General features: G+C 46.9%; 1 protein-coding gene and 1 pseudogene across 3 annotated transcripts in view; one reads left to right on the forward strand and one right to left on the reverse strand.

The window, feature by feature from the left end:
- LOC146205123 (uncharacterized) overlaps positions 1-2419 on the forward strand; it is a 168637-nt gene extending 166218 nt beyond the window's left edge. For all 3 annotated transcript variants that reach the window (XM_084589816.1, XM_084589818.1, XM_084589817.1), the window contains 2 exons: positions 566-668; positions 2063-2419. In XM_084589816.1, the coding sequence (XP_084445942.1) occupies positions 566-668; positions 2063-2223 (264 nt within the window). In that variant the 3' untranslated portion in view covers positions 2224-2419. The remainder of the gene's footprint in view (positions 1-565; positions 669-2062) is intronic.
- A 9664-nt stretch (positions 2420-12083) lies between these two features.
- LOC146205124 (uncharacterized) lies at positions 12084-15517 on the reverse strand (annotated as a pseudogene).
- Positions 15518-23936: the final 8419 nt, after the last annotated feature.

The following is a 23936-nucleotide window of genomic DNA, read 5'->3' on the forward strand; positions in this document are numbered from 1 at the left end:
CCAAGAAAAAAAGAAAAATTACAATTATGCAGGTGCAGCTGAGAACGCTGTAGTGGATCGTGCTGCATCTCAATTGGCTAATCCAACATAATTACTCAGAATGTAGTATGTAAGTTGCACCAAGAAAAAAGAAAAATTACAACTAAAAATATGTCGTACATATCTGTGACATATGCTCACTTTTCTGTGCCAAAAGCCACTGTAGAGCTTAAATTTATTGACTCAAGCGCTCAACAGTAATGACTTCCTTTCTTATATTTGTCCAGAACAGTAGCATGAATGATTGTCTGCCGTTTTGTTACCTTACAATATTCACTATTTGGTGATAAAATTGTGTAGTCTCTCATGTACTAGTTTACTAGTTGACATTGTATTGGGAAGGGGAGGGGGCATTTTATTTTTCTCTCTCCATTTTTCTCTATCAGCATAGTATTTGTCCTTGTTATCGGAAGTGACTTATAGAAACATTGTGATATAAATATTTGGCATTGTGGTTAGTCAAATTAAAAATAACCTTATTTAGATAAAGCAAGTAGGAGCTTACTGCTCATTGTTTTGGTTGCAGAGCCCACATATTCGCTATGACCTGGACAAGGCTGTGATCAGTGAATATGACGAAGATGACATTCTTAGTTTCTGTGCAGCCTACAAGGACCCAGCCTTTACAGGTTTGCCATTTTGTATTTTCTCTCTTTAAACTCTTGCACTGTGTGAATCATTTGCCGGCTTGTACTGTGACAGTATCAGTGGCCTTCACAGCTATATGGGCTTGAGTTCTCTGCTGTGAAAATCGATATTAGATGATGCAGCAGCTGCAAGGACTGGAATATTGCACACTTTTGATGTAAAAGTTGAAATTCAAGCATCAGCCACACAGTGCTTACTATGTTCAATGTAGATTTATTATGCTTTTATTATTATTTTTTTTTCTTCAAATATGCCTTTCAAGATACTATATAATGCTTTTTATCTTAATAGTAAGGGAGGATTTATTCTATTTATACATGTACCTGCAGCACCTCAAGGGCGTTATGAACACGTGACAAAAACTAAATCAGCTACGCAGACTTCATAAAGGCAAGAAAATAATAAAACATGTAACACCAATAATTCATCTCGACAACAGTCTTCAGGGAACGCGGTGCAAAGTTTGCAATACAAATGGGAAAGATACACTATCACATGAAGTGCAATACCAGCCAAAAGAAATGAAATAAACGGCATGATGTGTACCTACGTCAGAATGTGTGACAAGAAAGACAAACTGAACAAGTTTTACATTCACCAATGCTCTTGGGAAGTCTATTCCAGTGTGTGGAAGCATGCGGAAAAAATGAAAGCTCTAGAACTGCGCTATCGAACCATAATTCAACTCGTGGTATTATTTAGCGATTAAGTAGGGAGGGAAAATTCTTGTTTGTTGGAGGGGAAGCTCTTGTTTATTCCTGTGAGACTAGAGTAAACTCGGAAAAAAAAAGTACTAATTTTGCAGTTAATCAGCGGCATGCTAATGTTCTCCAACCAAGGTTCTCTTTAACTAATGTGATACTGCTACGAAATTTATAGTTACCAGAAACAAATCTTGTAGCGCAGTATTGGATGTGTTCAAGCCTTTCTATAAGATTAGAGCTTTGAGGGTCCCATATTGCATAAGCATATTAGAGTGCCGGAAGAGCATTTGTTATGCAAAGCAGTTTCTTTACTTTCTGGGGGGCTTTATAAAAATTATGTCTAACAAGGTTCCAGCTTTATAAAAATTACATCTAATGAGGCTTAGCATACGAGATGACTAAGGTCGTTCCACGTCAAGGTTTCTGAAAAATAGACCCCGATATCACAGGAAAGCATTTACGGGTGAATGACACAAGTTGACAATTAGCACTGTTCAAAGACATGCCTACTTAGTGCACCAAGCATGAATTTTGTTCAGATCATTCTGCCAACTGCTAACATCACAATTATTTTCTACATTCCTTTAAAATGATTGGGATGTTAGCAGTTTGCAGGATATAGAACTTCAGGCATGGGGACATTGAACCTGTACTGTATTGCTGTCTTTCAGGCTATGAACGCCCTGGAAAGATCCTGCCATACGACCCTGTGGCTCACGCGGAAAGGTTAATGGAAATTGAGCCTGCTGAAGATGAACACTCTGATTCATCAGATGACATGTTCGTTAGCAGTGACCCCAACAACATATTTGAAGCTGGGGAAATGGAGTGAGCCCACACCCAATGCACCTGTGCTTGCTTTCCAAGTGCTTGTCATGTGATATTTTCATTCATGTTTTTTGACGTCTTTGTACCATCACTGGAGCAGGTGGGGATTTCAAGCCCTTCCCATTGTATACGTACAGGTTGTGCTGGTACATTTCACATTTCATTTTCATGATCAATAAAAACTTTGTTTCATTCATTTAGGGGTGTGGAGTTAATTTGGTTTTGTACATTGCAGCTCTGACAGCTGTTCTGTAGCATGAAACACTGATTTACAGTGCGGTTCGCTTATAATGATATTGTGAGCCTTCCACGGATATTCTTTCATTTGTACATACCATAATCTTCTTTCTTTTGTACATACCATCGTCATCGTCCCGCGGCGCCAGCTCCAGCTCGCGCCTGGGTTCTCCATCAGATTAAAACGCTGACACGGCGTACCTTGCCTTGCCGTCACGACTTTGGCGTCTCGACCTGGCCTTCTTTCACACGTGGTGGAGGTGAAATTTGATCCCCTTACTGCCTTGTGCCCTGCCTTTCGCTGGAGCTACGTTCCGGTCGCCGTTTGGCAACGACCACCATCGTTATGTCAACCGAGAGCAATCCCGACCCGGCCGGACCCTCTACCTCGGCTACACCGCCGCTCGGTAATGACGCCAGCCTCCGCACCATCATTAAAGAAGAATTGGCAACTATCGCCCACCCTGTCGTACCTGACCCTCCTGCACCTCGTACAGCGCCGACTTATGCTCACGTTGCTGCATCCCCTCCTCCTTTTGCTCCCCCCCCACGACAAGCACCGCCCTACAACAACATCAACGCCGTGACGACGGCTCAGCCTACGCCGCCCTATTACGCACCTTGGCGCCCCTCTCGCCCAGTGTGCTACTACTGTGGAATCAGAGGACATATTTCCCGCTTCTGTCGTCCACGCATTCAGAACGAGCGGCGTGGTTACGACGCCTTCGAAAGTGACGTACCCGCATATTATCAGCGACGATCTATTCACAGCCCACCTCGTCGATCCTCTCCACCACCGGTATCCTCGTCTGAACCAAGTGGCGCCCATGTTTCCCGACGCCGGTCCCTTTCCCCATACCGCCGCTCTGTTTCTCCACTTCGACCACCAACAACTGTTCCTGTCCGTCATTCGGAAAACTAAGCGATGCAGTTTCCGGAGGTGAAACTGCACTCTGCGAACTTACCAAAAGTCCTCCTCATCTCCCGTACAATATGATTTCCGTTTTAGCTGAAGGATTACCGGTCGAAGCTTTGATTGACACAGGGGCTGCAATTTCTGTTATTCGCGCTGATTTATGCCACCGTTTGCGGAAAGTAACGACACCATATGATGGACCTGAACTTCGTGGAGCAAATGACGTCCCTCTACATCCTTCAGCAAAGTGTACAGTTCGAATTGTTATAGACGGCGTCCGCCACCATGTGCAGTTTGCTGTGCTTTCACCGTGTGCGCATCAGACGATTTTTGGTTGTGATTTTTTGTCGACCGCGTCAGCGTTAATTTCTTGTGGCGACCGTGTCATTCATATGACAGACAGTGATTTTTCATCTGACATGTCTGAAGGACGTCATTCCCTCATTGCCGCAGTTGACACTGTATTGAAATAACAAGAAGAATAAGATTGGGATGGAGCGCATTTGGCAAGCACTCGCAGATTATGACTAGCAGCTTACTGGTATCGCTCAAGAGGAAAGTATACAACAGTTGCGTCTTGCCTGTACTCACCTATGGGGCTGAAACGTGGAGGCTAACCAAGAGAGTTCTACTTAAGTTGAGGACAACCCAGAGGGCTATGGAACGAAAAATGGTTGGGGTAACATTAAGAGATAGAAAGCGTGCAGAGTGGGTCAGAGAAATAACTCGTTACCGACATTCTAGTAGAAATTAAGAAGAAGAAATGGACATGGGCAGGACATGTAGTGCGAAGAGAGGATAACCGATGGTCACTGAGGGTAACAAACTGGATTCCAAGGGAAGGAAAGCGTAGCAGGGGGCGGCAGAAAGTTAGGTGGGCGGATGAGATTAAGAAGTTCGCAGGGGTCAAGTGGATGCAGCTAGCACAGAACCGGGTTAAGTGGAGAAATATGGGAGAGGCCTTCGCCCTGCAGTGGGTATAATCAGGCTGATGATGATGATAATGATGCCTCCACAGTGCGAAAAACTTGTTACCGTTGTTTCGGAACACATCACTGACGGGGATGTACTTATCGCACCATCTCATCGTCATCTTGCACGTGGAATTGCCTTCCCATCAAGTCTTGTACGATTCCGCAGCGGCTCAGCGATAGTAACTGCCACGAACAAATCCCGTGAATCCATCGTCCTGACTGAAGGAACTTCCCTGCCATGCATAGTGGATGCTCACCCTAAGTCCATTATGGTGCTCACCGCCCCGCTACCTCAGCAACGTGATTCATCGCAAGTCTCTCTTCCGATGCTGTCGAAGACAATCAGTCCGGACCTCACGCCGCACCAACGCAAAGAATTGCTGAAATTGCTTCAAGCCCATCAAGCCATTTTTGATGCCACTTCCCCTCCGCTGGGACGGACTAATGTTGCACACCACCGCATCATTACTGAAGGTAACTCGATCGTACGCCGACGACCTTATAAGGTTTCTCTCTCGGACCGAAAAGTAATCGAAGAAAATGTGAATGACATGCTCCGTCACGATATTGTTCGTCCATCAACAAGCCCATGGTCTTCCCCAGTAGTATTAGTTAAAAAAAAAGGACGGATCGGTACGATTTTGTGTTGATTATCGCGCACTAAACAAAATTACCCGTAAAGATGTCTACCCGATGCCGCGAATAGTTGACTCTCTCCAAGGCGCCGAATATTTCTCGACCTTGGATCTCCGCTCAGGTTATTGGCAAATACCAATGCATGAGGGCGACAAAGAGAAAACCGCTTTCGCAACTCCCGATGGACTTTACGAGTTTAATGTTATGCCCTTTGGCCTGCGTAACGCACCAGCGACATTTGAAAGAATGATTGATACGGTACTTCTGGGCCTAAAATGGAGAACCTGTTTATGTTACTTGGACGACATTGTTATCTTTTCGGCAACCTTTAGCGACCATCTCACACGCCTGAATGAAGTCCTGACGTGTCTTTCTTCAGCGGGCCTTCAGCTCAACACCAAGAAGTGCCACTTTGCACAAAAGGAAATTAAAATATTGGGACATCTGGTTAGCAGTGAGGGCATTTGTCCAGACCCAGATAAAATCAGCGCGGTCTTGAACTTTCCTCGTCCGCAACGGACTGCAGATTTGCGCAGTTTTCTCGGCCTGGCGTCATATTTCCGGCGTTTCATAAGGCATTTTGCAACTATTGCTGCGCCACTTCATGAACTACTTAAAGCGCGCAGCTCTTTCGTGTGGACTGAACAGTGCAACACTGCTTTTACCGACCTAAAGCACGCCCTCGCATCAGATCCCGTTCTTGGCCACTTCAGCGACAGTGCTCCTACCATCCTGCACACTGATGCCAGTGGTCACGGTCTTGGCGCTGTCCTTCTGCAGCGCGATGCAACTTCGCATGAGAAAGTCATTGCCTTCGCCAGTCGGACCTTGACTCCAGCTGAGAAAAACTACACCATTACCAAGCAGGAATGTCTTGCCGTCGTCTGGGCTGTTCAAAAGTTTCGCCCCTACCTCTATGGTCGGCACTTCACAGTTGTGACCGATCACCATGCTCTTTGCTGGTTGTCTTCACTGAAAAATTTAACAGGCCGACTTGGCCGCTGGATTCTACGCCTGCAAGAATATAATTTCGACGTCGTTTATAAATCGGGTCGCCAACACCAAGACGCCGACGCTCTTTCTCGCTGCCCACTTACGGAATCAGCCTGCTGTTTTTCTTCGCAACGAATTTCCACCTCTGACCACAGCCGACCATCTCTTTCCCCGACGCATATCACAACAGTTTCTTTTGACGATTCTGAGCACAAACACGCACTCCGCTCGCAGCAATTAGCTGATGCCTACTGTCGGCCCATCATCGACCGCCTTAACGGCGCTTCCAACCCGCCCAATGCTAGGCTTCGCCGACAGCTTCGCAATTTCAAACTCGAAGATGGCATACTACGCCGCTACGTTTATTGCCCTGATGGAACTCGTTGGCTCCCTGTCGTACCGCGTGCGCTTCGCCCACGTATACTGGCAGCTTTCCACGATGACGCTACTGCAGGTCACCTTGGTTTTGACAAAACATATGACCGCGTGAAAAGACGATTCTTTTGGCCTGTCCTATCTTCTACCGTAGCTAAATACGTCGCTTCCTGCCATCTGTGCCAACGCCGCAAGCGGCCGACTTCTTCGCCCGCTGGCCTCCTACAGCCTCTTCTATGTCCCGCCACGCCATTCGACGTATTCGGCATCGACTTATATGGTCCCCTACCTCTCTCCGATGGGGGTAACCATTGGATTATAACAGCCGTTGACCACCTTACACGCTACGCTGAAACAGCCCCTGTACCGACTGGTTCTGCCGAAGAGGTAGCTAATTTTTTTTTGTGATCAATTGTCCTGCGTCATGGCGCTCCTCGGGTCCTTCTAAGTGACCGCGGGACGGCCTTCTTATCGACAGTCGTTGCCGAAGTTCTTCATGCGTCATCCACTCTTCATAAGACAACCTCAAGCTACCATCCCCAGACTAACGGTCTTACTGAGCGATTTCATCGCACTCTATCCGATATGATATCCATGTATATCACACCGGATCACCGAAATTGGGACACTATTCTACCATTCGTCACATTCGCCTACAATACAGCAGTACAGCGGACTACCGGTTACTCTCCGTTTTTCCTCGTTTTTGGCCGTCCTCCCACTACAATGCTCGACACTTTCTTCTTCTCTACGCCCGACTACTCCTCATCAGTACCAGCCCAGTTCTTATCCCGTGTGGCCAGATGCCGTCATCTTGCCTGCCTCAACACAGAAGCGCGCCAGGAAGACCGCAAGAGTCGCTACAATTCTACGCATCGTGCGGTTTCTTTTCGTCCCGGTGACAAAGTCCTGCTTTACACACCACTGCGCGCCCCGGGCCTTAGTGATAAATTTCAGCGTCGCTATCTTGCTCCCTACAAGATCATAAACCAAACTTCCCCCGTGAACTACCAAGTCACACCTGTTGATCCCCCAGCCGATCGTCGCCACCGTGGAACTGAAATTGTTCATGTCTCCCGCTTGAAGCCGTTTGTGCGCCGCAGTGCATCGGTTGGTTAGGAGCGGCCAGGCTGGCCGCTTCCGACCCCCCGGGATGATTGTGTGAGCCTTCCACGGATCTTCTTTCATTTGTACATACCATAATCTTCTTCTTTCTTTTGTACATACCATCGTCATCGTCCCGCGGCGCCGGCTCCAGCTCGCGCCTGGGTTCTCCATCAGATTAAAATGCTGACATGGCGTACCTTGCCTTGCCGTCACGAGTTTGGCGTCTCGACCTGGCCTTCTTTCACAATATATAGCTTATATTGATCAAACTCTTGGGACTTATCAGTTTTCCCATTGGTCTATGTAAAAATCAACCAGGTATAATGATCATTTATTGCCAGTACATCGGATACAACGATAGCTTTATCGCCACCCGGTAGATGTTTACCACGAAGATTGCATGTGGTTAGGAAATGAGCACTATCATCATTGCAATCACTGCCTGTTGCCATGCAGAGGGTACAGCCGTATATCGTCATTGCCTTCGCCGATTGTGTGTCCGTGGAAGACGGCACCGACTACAGTGATGGTGTGATAGCTCTTGAGATAAAACAGCAGTTTCATCAGGATTTTTGGCAGGGTTTTAAGGTTGGAAGCCTTGTGAATAAATACAGGCAATCTCACTGTGCAGTTTTAACGATCAAGGCTGGGGATGTCCTGCAATTCGAGTCGCTGATTGGTTTCGTGCACGCAAAAAGGACTGCCGCCAGCGTATGGGGTGATGCTCAACGATTGTCAAGCTTCAGCTCCCCGCAGGGGCACCTTGTGTATACTAGGTGTTGGTGCTTGGCGCAACCACGGACCCTGAGCCCCTATATCAAAGCTGTCATACGTACCGTGGCGATAGGTTGTAAGGTGGAAGGTAGAAACTGTGAACGGTGGCGGTCGAGGCCATGGTAAAGCCTCGGTCAACGGGCTCCTTGTCTGTCTACCAGGCGAGGGGCTCGGGACCTTCCTCTGCATATAAGAATGAAACAGAGGTGACATAATTTTAGGAACCCTTAGCCCATAAATGCCATATGGATAAATTTGCAAAAAATTTGATCGGCCCCTGAAGAAGGTTCGCACCGAAGGGAAGAAACTGACCCCACAGAAACCAGAAACATTCTGAGTTTTTTATTGTTCACTCGACCACTGAAGAGTCGATAGCCAACCTGTCCGCTTTCGTCATTGTGAGAACACTGAAGAACATCATAGGCAAGGGCTACAAAGCCAAGAAACAGTGAAACGGAGACCTCCTTGTTGAAGTAGAAATTAAAGACCAAAGTCAAAATCTGCTATGTCTGGAAAACATTGGCACATTGTGAGATGTCGTTTCCGATGAAGGACGAATCCCAACATAAACGTAACGAGTGTTTATTTGGTTAGCAGTGGTAGCGGACGAGCTAACTAAGGCCACACTCGTCTCCGAAGCGGAATGTAAAAAGACCAGCTTTCCAACTGGGCAGCCCGTTTTGTAGCCGCCGTCGGTGACCAGGTGACTCGGCGGTGGCACTGTGTCTTATCGATAAGGCAGTCCAGCGTGTGGTTGTATTACGGTAGGACGGATGATAACAAATTGAGGCTGCGTGAAAATGTGCACAGTGTGTTGCCTCATCACCCCCCCCACGTGGAGTGGAGAGCCCTCAGGTCTTGTAAAAATCTGTGCGGCGTACCCGACATCCATGGCGTGTAGTAACAAAAAGCAGGCTCCGATGTCGGGGGTCGTGGATGGACACCTGTGGGTGCACTAGTAGTTCCTGGTTCGGCAGAATCAATGTAGGCTGGCTTCAGCCCGTTGATAGAGACGTGGACGTCGTTACTGTTAATGCGCAGGGTGAAGGTTTTGTGGTCTCGACGGAGAACTGGATAGGGTCCGCTGTATAGGTGGCTGGAAAAGCTTGCAGACGGTGTCGTCGCGGAGAAACGTGTGCGTGCACGTTGCCAGGTCCTTGAAGACTAAAGGGGCAGTCTTGCGGTGGTGAGCTGCAGGTGACTGGCGGAGAGCAGCGATGGTGCGTTGGCGGCGAAATCTGCGAGATCTGACGTCGTGGGGGACGGTGGTGCAGCAAGAAATTCGCCTAGGAGGCGGAGTGGTTCCCCGTAGACGAGCTCTGCAGCTGTAGCTTGAATGTCCGGTTTGAAGGTGGCGCGGAGACCCAGGGCAACGGTTGGGATGACTTCGAGTGAGTCCGGGTGATGCATGATGGCTGCTTTGAACTGTCGGTGGAAGCGCTCGATCATCCCGTTGGCGCAGGAGTGTTAGCTGGTGGTCCTCGAACACTCGAAACCGATGGTTAGCCCGAGCAGCCTGAAAAGGTGCGATTCAAACTGTCGTCCTTGGTCGGTGGTGACGTGGCGAGGGGGCCCGAAGCGAGCAAACCAGCTGGCAAAGAAGGCCGAGGCGACATCTTCCGCGGTGATTCCCTCTAGAGGCCATGCCTCAGGCCATTAAGTATACCGATCGATGGCGGTGAGGCAGTAGCGATAGGGTCCTGCTGGAGGAAAGGGTCCTATGATATCTTGGCAGACGTGTTGAAACTGACCAAAGGGCTGGGGTAACACTCCGAGTGGTGATGTAACATGCCTGGTGACTTTAGCGCACTGGCATTGAATGCAGGAGCGCACCCAGGTGTAGCAATCCCACTGCATGGAGGGCCAGACATAGTAGTCGGCCACAAGGCGTGTAGAGGCGCGTATGCCAGGATGGCTGAGATTAGGCAGCTGGTTGAAGAGGCCACGGTGATGGGAAAGGGGCACCTAAGGCCTGCTGCGTGCTGTTGACATGTCTCAGTAGACACTTCGTCGATCAAGGTATAGGGACTTGTTGCAGCTGTAGTGACGAGCCGCCCTTAAGAAGTGCTTGCAGTTCGACATCTCAGCCTCGGCGAGGACATCTGCTGTTATCTGCAAAGAGCTGATAGCTGCTACACGTGAAAGTGCATCGGTGACCACGTCCTTCCCGCTGACATGTGACATGTTGGATGTCTGTGATAAACTAGGCAAAGAACAAGAGCTGGCTCTGCTGGACCGGCGGGAGTTTGTTGCAGCGTTGAGAGAAGGCATAGTTTAGGGGTTTATGATCGGTGTAGATAGTGCAGTGTTGTGCTTCGAGAATATGGCGAGTGTAAACAGCGTCGTATATCGCCAGAAGTTCTCTGTAGTAAGCTGGCGAACTCAACGGGGCGGGGGGCATGGTTTCGTTCAGGGGACTGGCCGCAGAAGTTCCTTCGAGAAGAACGCCAAGGGATGCCAGGTATTGTCTACACATTGCACAAGGGCGGCACCCACGGCGAAGTTAGAGGCGTCTGAGAAGAGCCCCAAGGGAGCGTCTGGCACAGGATGGGAGAGAAGTGTGGCAGTGCAGAGAGCAGCTTTGCATTCTTCGAAAAGTTGCATTAAAGCCGGTGTCCACGGGACGGTCTGGTTTCCTCGTAGACCAGACAAGACATTATGATAGGGAAGTCTGGTAGTCGGCTGCGTGTGGCAAGAAACACCTGTAAAAGTTCAGCATGCCGAGGAAGCGGCGTAGGTCTTTAGCGGTGGAGGGTTGGGGGTAATTCTGCAGGTCTGAGATGCGTTGAAGCAAAGGTCGAATTCCCTCAGATGAAACTTCATGGCCGAGGAATTTGACGACTGAAGTGCCGAGCATGCTCTTTGGGACGTTGACGAGTAGGCCGTGGTCATCGAGGCACTGGAAAAGCAGATGAAGGTGCTTGTGGTGTTCGTCGGTGTTACGGGAAAAGATCAATATGTTGTCAAGGTAGACGCGGAAGTCGAGACCGCGGACGACTTCGTCAGTGAAACGTTGAAAGGTTTGTCCAACGTTCTTCAGGCCAAAGCTCATGAAGGGAAACTTGGAACAAGTCAAAAGTGGGTAATGATTGCAGTTTTTGGGACGTCGTCCGGGTTGATGGTTATCTGCCTGTAGGCCTTCACCAAGTCTAGCCAGGAGAAAACGTGCCAGCCATAAATGCGATGGGCGAAGTCCCATATGTGGTGAACGGGGTACCTGTCCGGAATGGTGCGGGCGTTGAGGGCACGGTAGTCCCCACAGGGCCGCCAGCCTTCGGTCTTCTTCGGGACAAGGTGAAGTGGCGAGGCCCATGGATTGTCAGAGTAGCAGGCGATTCCCTCACTGAACATGCCTTAAAACTGCTTTGGCTATGTGCTTGCGGTCTGGGGCAAGGTGACGGACGCGGCAGAAAACCGGGAGTTCTAGGGTAGTGCAGATTTAGTGCACAGTTGTATGTAGTACCTCGCGTGGCAACCCGCTAGGGCACGTCAATCTGGGAAATTCAGTGAGGTTGGCGTGGTACGTGTCGCGTCGATGAGACTGTCGTGACGGTAGTTCGGAAGGAGGTTGTAGTGCGCCAAAAAGTCTGAACCGATGATTGGCTCGATGACGTCAGCGATGACAAAATTCCAATGAAGGACACGGCGTTGGTTTTTAAAGCGAGCCGTAAGTCTTGATTGTGGACCGGTTTGCCGCGCTCAGCTCGAATGACGTAGGAGGACGGGTACCTTGAAGCTGGGCTCGTGGGTAGCAGCAGATGTCAGAACCACTGTCGACAAGGAACCGCTGTTTTGTAATTTGGTTGGTGACGAAGATGCGACGGCCTCCAGGTTGGCAGCTCGCAGCCGTGTCTACGAGCTGCTGTTGGCGTTTCCCTTATGTCCAACGGAGCAGGGTGGTCGACATTGTCAGGCTCTGTCCCCGAAGCGTCTATGGTAGTAGCACCGGTCGTCGTCACGAGGCTGCTTTGACGGGGTGGTGGTACGGTCACGGCATTGCGGGTGATGTGTTGGCACATGTTGATTCATTCGACGTTGAAGGAAGCTAAGCTATCGACTGATATCGTCGATACGGCCCGCAAGCTCTGGTGTTCAGCGGTGCGGCCACAGCCTGGACGGTGGGCGACAACTGCGGCAAAGAGACCTCAATGGCGCAATCAGCAATCCCGGCAAGTTGGTCGAGAGGAAGTGTAAGCTGAGCCTGCAGAATTGCCTGGGCGTGCAGTGGAAGTTGTTGAAGCCAAAGTGCTCGCAGTAAGGAATCCTGGACTTCCATGTTGGCCGTGTGAGCACCCATGTCACGGAGGAGCTGCGAAAGCTGGCGCTCATCAAGTTCTGCAAACTGTAGTTACCGCACCTCCTGGCCTTCTGAGAGTGACAGGTGGCGGGTGAGTTCAGTCTTGAGGTGTTCGTAAAGGTTGGCTATTGGTTGGCTGACAATGATATCCTGGACCTCGTTGGCGTAGCTATAGTGTCCTAGAATTGTGAAGTGTGCCGTCTTCGGCGCGCGGCAATGGGAGCGACGTGGCGCTGTCAGCCGTAGGAGCGCATCACAAGCGCGCGCGCTGCAGAGGAAACGCTTGGGGCGTCTGCTTCTACGGCTCGTTTCCTGCGTGAATTTTGTTGCATCGCGTTGCTTCTATGACTGTTGTACTATGGCGCGTTGTTGAGCGAAGAGCGATGATTGGTCAAGCAGGAAAACACATATTTGCAGAGACCACAGTAACAGTTCCGTCCGTCTCGTATGACTTTCGCTCCCCCCCCCCCTCCTTCTTTTACTGAATGCTCTTTTCCTTCCTTTCGTTCTTTCTTCTTGCTCTTGCGCGCTCTTTCTGCTGCCTTCCCTATTCGAACCCTTCCCTTCTCGAAATACACTCAAAGCATGGTTGACTCAAAGCATGGTTTCCTAAGCAACAGCACCGCGGAAGGCCTTCGGGTAACTTTGCAGTCCACAGTCGACCTCGTTGACTACTTATCTGCAAAATGCGGTTTTACATACATTATCACATCGCGACTAAGCGAAGACAAACTAGAAAACCTCTTCGGCATCGTGAGGCATTTTAATGGCTGCAACGATCATCCCACGCCGGCTCAATTTTTAGTGACAGTTAATGCCCTGGCATTTTACAACTTAGCGAAGCCCCCAAAGACAGGAAATTGTAATGCTGAAATTGTAAATGCCTTACTTGAAATTAGCCGTACAAGCGACAAACCTACCCAGCTTCTTTCAAATCCTATTGATGAGCTTGACCGTTTGGTTGACGAGGGAAGGCTCGAGGACGTCGAAGCTAATTTGAATTCCCTTCCTTCAGATGACCACTGATACGTCACTAGGCACAGTTCTAGCCGTCTCATAGCTTATATTGCAGGATATGTCGCTAGAAAGTTCATGAAGAAGTCAAAATGCAGTACTTGCTCCGCTTATCTCATTTCAAGCAAATCGTGCACGGCACAAAAAGAAGAAAATCAATTTATCTCAAACTTCGACCACGGAGGTCTGCTTTATTCGTCCTCGGAGCTTGCAAATCTCGTGCACACGCTGGAAGAGTCTTTCACGTTTTTTTTTGTTTAGTTCAAGAAAGATTAACGCAAATAGCATGCGTGAATTTGCTTTGTTTTTGCAAAGCGCAGAGGTTTCCAAGTTTGGTTGCCCTACTCATGACAAAGAAATTACACTTAACATAGTGAAGTTCTACGTCCTCATGCGATTGCGTTTTTATGCCAAGTCGTTAAACCAAGAGCAGACATCTAAAGCAGAGCAGGTAAAGCACCTAAAGCTGAGGAGGTGCAATGTAATCGTGTTTGAGGACTTCAATCATTCTGCCTTTCTCTTGTGTGTTTTCAAATTTAGCAGCTTAATTTATTCACAGCCTAGTACAGTTCATTAATATTCTCAAATAGTTCTGTACAGTTTTATACGTTTGTACCATATTCTTGCACTAAGTCGAGATTTTTTTTTTCACGTCGTCCATTATGTGGTTTCGTTCATTGCTATGTGCTCTCATTCATTCATTTCGTTTTGAGTAGGACTGCCAGTTCATATGTATTCGCCCATATTTAAATAAAGTCATCAGTAAGCGCTGGCATAATTTCTGTCTTCAAGCAATCTTCATCATCATCATCATCAGCCTGATTATACCCACTGCAGGGCGAAGGCCTCTCCCATATTTCTCCACTTAACCCGGTTCTGTGCTAGCTGCATCCACTTGACCCCTGCGAACTTCTTAATCTCATCCGCCCACCTAACTTTCTGCCGCCCCCTGCTACGCTTTCCTTCCCTTGGAATCCAGTTTGTTACCCTCAGCGACCATCGGTTATCCTCTCTTCGCACTACATGAGCTGACCATGTCCATTTCTTCTTCTTAATTTCTACTAGAATGTCGGTAACTTGAGTTATTTCTCTTCGCAATCTTCGCATACCTCTATATACATGTGGCGCAAAAAGTACGCTAGCCTAGCCTAAAACACCATTCACTGCGTTTTCAGTACGTGCGAGCGTCGATGGAAGACTTCAGTCTAGCCCGCATAAACCGGTGCATCCAATATTAAAAATTTACGTGATCATAGAAATATGTTAGACATTTGTCATTGAACCTCCCGCTAGTGTTCGAGAAATAAAGCACCCAATACATTCAGGAAATATATCTTGCCGTGGTTTGTCAGTTCGTCGGCAATCTGTATCTTACATTGCCTGTATTTGTATTGCCGTTCCCTGACGACGGCCGCTTATTTTATAGGGATAGTTGTTTTGTTCATGAAAATAACCATTTTAATACATTTAGACAAGCGTGTGGGAGCTAAAGCGACACAATTTATTGCGCCTTCGGAGTCCGATTGAACCAGCGGTGACGAAGGCGGTTCACCCAGCTGTCTGCTCTGCGCTCACTGCGCTCCTCCTGCACACAGCGCCCTCTCTCCTGTCATCGCTGAAACGACCAGCTCGCCGGCGGCAGACGGCACACTTCTCAATTCTAGAACACTATAGCGTAGCGGGCATCGAGGTTGGCGATGACATAATCATAGCGGGTCCGGTCTTGCGTGATGTGTGCAAGAGAGAACTGGGGCCTCGACTTGGGCGAACCACACCTCGGGCGAGTCGGGCCAAAATGGCTGAAGCTTGACAGCGACACGCAGACGTCGTGTGGGGGAGCGTGCTGGATACCGTCTGCACGGGTTCTGTTTACTTCGGTAGAGCCGGCAGGATGCTTCTGCACGGAAGCGTTCAGTTGGCCGTGCAGTTCGCGAAGCTGTTGCTCTGCTCGTCCATGGCGATGCGTATTGCTCATGGTCTGGGTCACCAAATATGGGATGTTGTTTTCGATGGACGAATCCCAAAACGGGTGTTTATTCGGTTAACAGTGGTAGCGGACGAGCAAATTAAGGCCACACTCGTCTACGAAGCGGAATGTAAAAAAAAGAACAGCTTTCCAACCGGACAGCCTGTTTTGTTGCCGCCGTCAATGACGCATGCCTCGGATGACGCAGCAGTGGCGCTGTGGCTTATCGATAAGGCAGTCCAGCGTGTGGCCGTGTTACGGTAGAACGGATGATAACAAAACGGAGGCTGCGCAGAAATGTGCGCAGTGTGTGTCGCCACAAGTGTACAAGTCGCTCCTAACCGCACCCTCAACCAAAACAAAGGGAGTGATATCTGAGTATGAACTGCTACAGAGTACCGATGGTGAAATGCAAGAGGAACTAGCCAAACGAGGAGTCATTGCTGCCCGCCGAATTACCATCCGAAGAAACAACACGGAGATAAAAACGAAACACATTGTTCTAACATTCAGTACAACTCTGCCAGAATCGATCCATGCAGCCTACATAAACTATAAAGTCCGCCCTTGCATCCCGAACCCCAGGCGATGTTTTAGGTGTCAACGCTTTAGACACAGCTCCTTGGCTTGCCGGGGCAAACCCACTTGTGTTATATGCAGAGAAAGCTCACACGCCAAAGACAAATGTGAACTGCAATGGCGCTCAAGGTGCATATTCCAGGTCATGCCCAGTGTGGAAGACAAATTAGCCTGAAAATCACCGAGAACTTATCATACCCCGAGGCAAGAAAACAAAAGGGCACATTTTCTGAAATGGTGACACGCAGATCGTCACCACCTTCAGTTTCAGTTGACACACAGGTTGATCCGTCAGACCTGGTGTCGACATACAAGTCTCCACCACAGAAGCCAGTGGCACTGTCCACAGGGCTCAGACTTTCGCAAGAAAACCACGCATTCTCGTTGGAGGCTCTCAAGCACCACCTTCAGGGGCGGTCTCCTCAGCGACAGACACCCAGAACAGCTCTGATGAGCTGGAGCTGCCGCCCCATCTCACTTAGAAAGCAACCCCTGTACCAAAAGACTGCCGCTGGAGCAGGGTCTGGTTCAGGGGTGCCAACAAAAAATATGCACGTGAAGGCCACTGGCCATCGTCCATCGTGGAGGATATGGATGTCGGCGAGAGCCTGCTGACATCCAAAACTCGAACATCCTTGGCATCTCCGCAGAAATCCAGTGCCACAAGAGTGGCAATGGATTCATCTCCTAGTCCGCCACTGCTGCAGCGGCGGCAAGACTCCCGAGAGAGAAGAGGGAAACCACGGGTCACCGCTCCTGAGAATACATAACCTCCCCCAATCCCCAGATTATCACAATGGCTTATACAATACAGTGGAACAGTAGAGGTCTACTAAGAAACTACACAAACATAACGGATATACTCAAAACAATGGCACCGACAGTTATGTACCTACAGGAAACAAACCTCGGGCCACAGCATACCAAACATCTTTAATAATAATAATATAATTGGTTCACAGGAAGGGAATGGCGCAGTATCTGTCACAGTATCTGTCCACTTGTAGCTGTAGACACCTGAAACGCACCATAAAGTAAGGTGGGAGTGAAAGTGGAAAGAGAGAGGGGAGCCATAGTGAAGGGCTACGGAGTAGTTTCAACCACCTGGGGTTTTTTAACGCGCGCTGACATCATGCAGCACACAGACGCCTTTTCGTTTCGCCTCCATCGAAACGCAGCCGCCGCGGTCGAGTTCAAACCTGGGTACTTCGGCACAGTAGTCGGGCGACTTACCACTGAACCACCGCGGCGGGGCCAAACAACTTTAAAAATTTCATATTTTCCGGAGAGACAGTGTGCAGGCTAGCCGACTCTCGGGAGACGTTGCTATCGTAATGCAAAGCGACGTCCCTTCAAGAGAGGTAGCATTAAAAACAAACCTAGAAGCAGTCCAGTAAACATCATTGGCCACAAAACAATAACAATATGTTCTGTGTACATACCACTACACTACATATATAGTTACCATACATGGCTTAAAAGAACTTCTTAAACAGTTGCCGGAGCCACACGTGATAATTTGGGATTTTAAAGCACACGCCACATTCTGGGGAAGTGAACATACGGATTCCAGGAAACAGATGATAGATTTTATTCTTTCAAATGACATAATTTTAATGAACACAGGAAAAACTACGTATTGCTGCCCCAGATCTGGGAAAATGAGCTGCCTCGATTTAGCATTTGCATCTTCATCAATTTTTAATGATTTTATTCGGGATGTTTTAGATGACCCACGGGGAAGTGATCATTTACCTATAGTTTTAAGCTAACATCTACATCCATCATCGCAACGAGGCCACAGCGCTGGAAACTTCACCTTGCCAATTGGTCAGTTTTTAAAATTAATGCCACACTTGAAAAAGAATACTGCGAAGAGTTGAATATAAAAGAAATAAATGAAAGGTTTACTAGATGTATGATATCAACAGCTTTGCTAGCCATACCCCAAACATCAGAACATGCAAAGAAGAAACGGTATGGTGGATGGAGGAATGCAAAACAGCGAAGAAGCGACAAAACAAAGCTTGGGGCATCCTCCGTGGATATCCGACAACAGAGAACTTAGTTAAATTCAGAAAGGCTAGAGCCAGAGCGCAGTATGTCCAGAGGAACGCCAAGAAAACCTCATGACAAAAATTTCTTCTATTTACAGCTCAATACCCTCAAAAAGGGCGTGAGAACAGGTCTGGAAATTCAGTGAAAATTATAACCCATTCACAATCCCAGTGTTGACACCGCCCGGCACACAGACGTCATTAGAAGAACAGGCCAATATTTTGGGGGAGCATTTTGCAGAAATATGAAGTTCAACCAACTACACGTGCACATTCCAAAAGCACAGAACAATCGCAGAAAAACACAAGCTTCCTTCCGGAGCAGGTTTACATGAAAAATACATCTGGCTATTCACAATACACGAACTAAGCAGAGTGTTAACCTCAGGAAAGAAAACAGCACCAGGCCCTGATAATGTGCACTATGCAATGCTCGCCCATCTCTCACAGGCTGCCGTAGAGGCATTGCTAAAATTCTTGAACAAAATTTGGACAACTAGCAAAATACTGGAAGCGTGGAAAAAGGCCATAATAGTACCCTTTCTTAAACCAAGTAAACCCCCACAAATCGTAAGAGTTGCAGACCCATAGCCCTTACCAGCTGTATTGCTAAATACTTTGAAAGCATTGTAAACATCAGACAACTTTGCTCTCGAAACCCGACAACTTCTGGATGCACATCACTGTAAATTTAAAAAACCTTGTTCAATACCGGACATTAAAAGAAAAATATAAAAATTGCATTTGCATTTTATACAGATGGCTCAAAAACTAAAGACTATGTTGGTAGTGCAATAGTACGAGATAAAACAGAGAAAATAATACGACTGTCTCAGTGTGCATCATTTTTACAGCCAAGTGCTACGCTATTTGAGTTGCCATGCAGAAAATATTGGATGAGAACATCAAAAACAGCATCATTTACAAAGATTCATTAAGCATCATCACTGCAATGAGCTCCAAAGATGCTGTTGAACCACTGATAAGAAACATACACAACATGGTAAATATCACAACACGAAAACATACTATAAAATTCTGCTGGGTACCCAGTTATGTTGGGATAAGTGGTAATGAACGAGTGCACGGGCAAAAGAATATGCAAATAAAACAAATCAACGTGCCACACAGAGGTTGTGTAAAATTAGTGCGCTGCAAATTGAGAGCTAGGTAGCAGGCCGCTTGGGAAAATTAACTAAATAACAAGCTTCATAACGTAAAACCAATATCAGAAGTCAATCATGCCAACATCACAAGCGGTTCATCGAAGTAATTTTATGTCGTTTATGCTTAAGTCACATCACCCATAATTTCCTACTAATGAAAAAAGACAAACCTGTATGTAACGAGCTCATAGTTAATATTTTAATCTCATGGTCACAACTTGAAGAACGCAGGAAAAAATATTTTGCTATATTTTACAACGAACACATTCCATTTCACCCTGCATTGCTTTTAGGCGAACAAGCACTTGTCGATTTTTCTATTGTTTGCGCATTTAAAAAAAAACAATGTTTTAAACCAAATATAAATATCATAACCCTAGACATCTGATAGATCATCTAACCTTGTGTCTACCGCATGATAGCCGCCGTTGCTTATGTGCCATAAAACCCCATATAACTAAGTTTCAGCTGCCACTCAAGCGAGCACGAATTTCTGACTTTAAGTATGCTTAAGTTATTTTATGCTGTCAAAGTATTGACAGTGGGCGAGCATAGATCACCGTGCTCGGCTCCAAGGAATTGATGTTTAGTGCCCTTTACGATGATTATCGTTGTTCAACCTGATTTAGTCATCGCTGGTAAGTAGGCAAGCCTACATGCATGGGAAAATATGTGGGTGCGTGCTTTTTAATTCATTTTTCCTCTTTCTTTTTTTTTTTTGCCTGTCCAGATATAGCGATAATCGGTTATAACAATCGGATTTTCCGGTTTTCTCAATATTGTAAATGGACTGCACTGTACTGAATTTTTGCTTGCATACCACTTGGATAAGTTATCTATTCATGTAACTCAGTAGAGTGGAGAGCTAACTATATAGGTAACTATTGTGGTCAGCCAAGTAATTATGCTGGCTGCATACAATGCAAGTATAATACTGCGCCCACTAGAAAATGTCTAATGTGATTAAGTGTAATCTGAGTTAAAGATTTGTGCATGTTGTTGCTCCACATGCAATGCTGCTACACTTTCCTACTCTGTCGCAGTAAAAGAGTTGGCCTGCTAAAAGGTAGATGGCATGCATGCCCATGATGTATAAGTGATGGCAAGCAGTTGAGTAATCAAACAAAATAGTACAAAAACATCTGATCAAAAATCCCAGGGCCGGGACAGGCACAGTGGGTTTCACGAAAAATGGGCATAACATGGAAGAAGGAAAAAATGGGAGAGGCCCTATTATGCTATACCCATTCTCCAAGCAGCATCAATCTGTTTTGGGTACATGTTCATAGGGGCAATGCTGGGAACGACTGGGTTGACTGTCTAGCCTGAGAACTAACAGCCAGGCGGTCACTCCTACGGCCCCAGCCAAACTCGCCGACGCCCCCCAGACTTTTGCCGAAATGTCTGCATACCACTTGGATCAGTTATCTAGCCATGTAACTGTTGTGTAACAGTGACTAACTTTAAGGAGATGCAATGCCTTTATTCATCCCTCCACCCAGACCTTGCCTGAAAGCAAACCTCTATGCTTCACCTACTCCAGACACTATCAATTCTTACCTCGCTGTGCTGGCTCAATGGTTACAGCAGTCTGCTGTACCCATGGATACGGGTTTGAATCCCTGCCACAGTGACTGCTTTTTGGTGTAGGCTAAAAGCATGGCACCTGTGTACTGTTTAATGTCAGTGCATGTTAAAGCGCCCCAGGTTGTCGAAATTTATGGAGCCCTCCACTACAGTGTCCCTCATAGTCATTGTGGGACGTTAAGCCCTATAAATCAACCTACAATCAATTCTTAGCCATTCAAGACACATTAATCAAAAATGGTGAATATTGTCCACAGGCCGAAATTTCCACTCAAGCGCATATGCTTTGGGGTTACAATGAAATAGAGTGTAGCGGAGGGGGACTCCACGTGTTCCCGAAAACATCACCTGTTCTAGGCCGATTTTAAGAAAGTGCGATCGTAGCGCCGCCAGAAACTTAGGAACACTGTTGGAGTACTGGCTGCATAACCAAAAGGATATACCTCGGTTTATGCACCATTCTTGCAGACAAACTTGGCAATGCGTGTTAATGCATTCAAGAGTAACCGACAGCAACACTGCTGCTTCGTTTTTGCAAGGGCAAGTGCCCCATTGGAAATCATTCCATCTGAAAAGCCGTATATGCTAGTTCACAGTACTAGGGTTGTATGGACACCCATCCCCACATGCCTTGCTGCTGGAATACGTGGGAGAGCAGTTCTGGAAGCGATTCTCTGGGGGTTCATGTGACCTTTGCTGTTGTTAACTGATAGCTTGGGAAGACCCACCAAGAATTTATCAAATCAAGGAAGCGGAGTTTGTGCGGAAGTACTTATGTGACTTCAGAGTTGAACGATTGAAATGGTTTGTGTGATCTAAAAAAGAGCAGAGTTGGAAAGAAAACTGTTGAACTTGGGCGTTTCTTACAAAACTGCAAGTTCGCATGGCCAGTTGCTTGAAGAAGCCTCGACGAATGAAAAATGTAAGGTGTATTGTCGCGAATCATTCAGATCTCTGTTGTTTTTTTAACAGCCACCGGCATTGGCCTTATCACTGATTGTAGCGCACGGATCGATTGTGCACTCTTCGTTTGTTCATGCTCGTTGCCGTGAGATGCGGCTTTATTGCTTCCCTTGTTGGGGAAGATGGTTCGAGATGTACCTCCAAGGATTCCAACCTGCCTCATTTCTACAATGTTCCAGGTTATGCTAGTCACCGTTCGTGGTTTTATCTAGATGTTTCTGAGGCAATTTTAAATCTAGCACTGCCGATTACAATGGGCATTCATAGCTAGACGACCACCGAGCACGCTTGCGGCTATCGCTGCAGCCGATTGCTTGGGTCTTTTGTGAGTGCAAGTCAGCCCAATAAAGCGTTCATTCAGTTCAACGCCAGTCTTTTCGTTTGCTGGTTTTAGCATTGTCACGAACACAAGACAGTATGAAGAATTTTGGCTAATATAGCATTCATTGCATGAGTCGTCGGGATGATTTCAGTAGAAAATCATAAATACTAGCGCATGAAGTGCGGGTATGCCAGATGGCAAATGGAGCATTGCATTTTGAGCATTTCGATTTTTCAGGTATACATGTATGTTATGAAAGCAGACCTTGTTTTATAGCTGCTGTGCTCAAACCTGCACTGGGGTGGTTCCAGTAAGCCAGATTTGCAGTAACAAATCTCCATTAACAAATTTGCAGTTGCAAAAGAGCTATGGAATGGAAAGTGGTAGGTGTAATGTTAAGAGATAGGAAGTGTGCAGAATGGAGTCACAGAAATGTTCCTGATATTCGTCGTAATCAAGAAGAAATGGGCATGGACAGGACTTGTAGTGCGAAGAAAGGATAACCAATGGTTGCTAAAGTAACCAATTGGATTTGAAGGGAAGGGGGCAGCAGACAATTAGGTGGGTGGATGAAGTTAAGTTTGTAGGGTCAGGCAGATGCAGCTAACACAGTCCTTTGCCCTGCAATGGGCATAGTCTGGCTGATGATGATAGTGCTGTAGCAACTCTGATCAGCCCCAGTTCGACACCTATAGAGTTTATACCCAAGAATCATGCAACAGACGAATTTCCTCTGCAAGAATATGCACACTCTATCGAAAGAAAATATTTGTCATTGTATGGGTGTCCTGGTCATAAAATTATTTGTATTACCACATAATAGGTTTGTCACCTGGCTAGTTTCACTGCTATGAGTTGTGATAAGGAGAATGGGCATGCCACACTCACTGCTGCCGTGATGTACATGCCCAGAATTTTTTTTTCAGTAATTACCATAAAATTATATTGAGGGTCACATTAAAATTTATGAAATCTACATCTGTAGTACCTAGAAAATGGCTAATTCATTGTTGGAGAGACAGCACTTGTCGAAATTTCCTGCATTTCTAGTTTCTTAACAGGAGTAATTACACTTGTTCTTAAACGACTTAAACAAGCTACAAAATCTTGATGAATCTTGATGTTCATCCTTATCCACAGTGTAACACATTCTCCTTTCATTTAGCCCCTACACATAGCCTTATTTACTACTGCCCAAAAAAACGTTAATTGTGCTGAAATATTTGAACTACTTATAAATATATGGATGGTAAACACTTGTTTTTTGAGGGTTGTTTTCTCGAAAGTTTGTTTTGAAATAAAAATGGCCATCAGCAGACTTGTCAAGGGTAGCCATTCTAGCTGGGAAAGGGCAATCCAGCTGGAAATTCAACTGAAAAAGTGCTTTTCCAGCTTAAATGGGTTAAGGACGTCGTTGCAATCCAGAAATGTGAAAAATAAAAAGCTCCAAACTGAACAGCAAGAAGTGCATGTTTCCAGCTGAAACCTATATGGCCATGTAGGTGTGACCGACGTCCTTATTCAGAGGTTTGGATGTCCTAGGAAAATCTGCTTATTTTTGACGTGCATACCATAGGCAGATGTCCATCAAACTATTGTTTCTAGCTCCGGATCATGTCCCACGAACGTCTGACAAACATCCAGAAGCAGACATTTGGACGTTTCCCAGAACTGGTTGCAGAGCCCCATATTGGTGTAAGAATTTGCCAGTAACATCCGTGTAAAGCTAGGTGAGCATGCGTGACATTCATATG

Source organism: Amblyomma maculatum, chromosome 1 (assembly GCF_055883805.1).
Source record: "Amblyomma maculatum isolate TAMU_Amacu chromosome 1, ASM5588380v1, whole genome shotgun sequence".
Classification (NCBI taxonomy): domain Eukaryota; kingdom Metazoa; phylum Arthropoda; class Arachnida; order Ixodida; family Ixodidae; genus Amblyomma; species Amblyomma maculatum.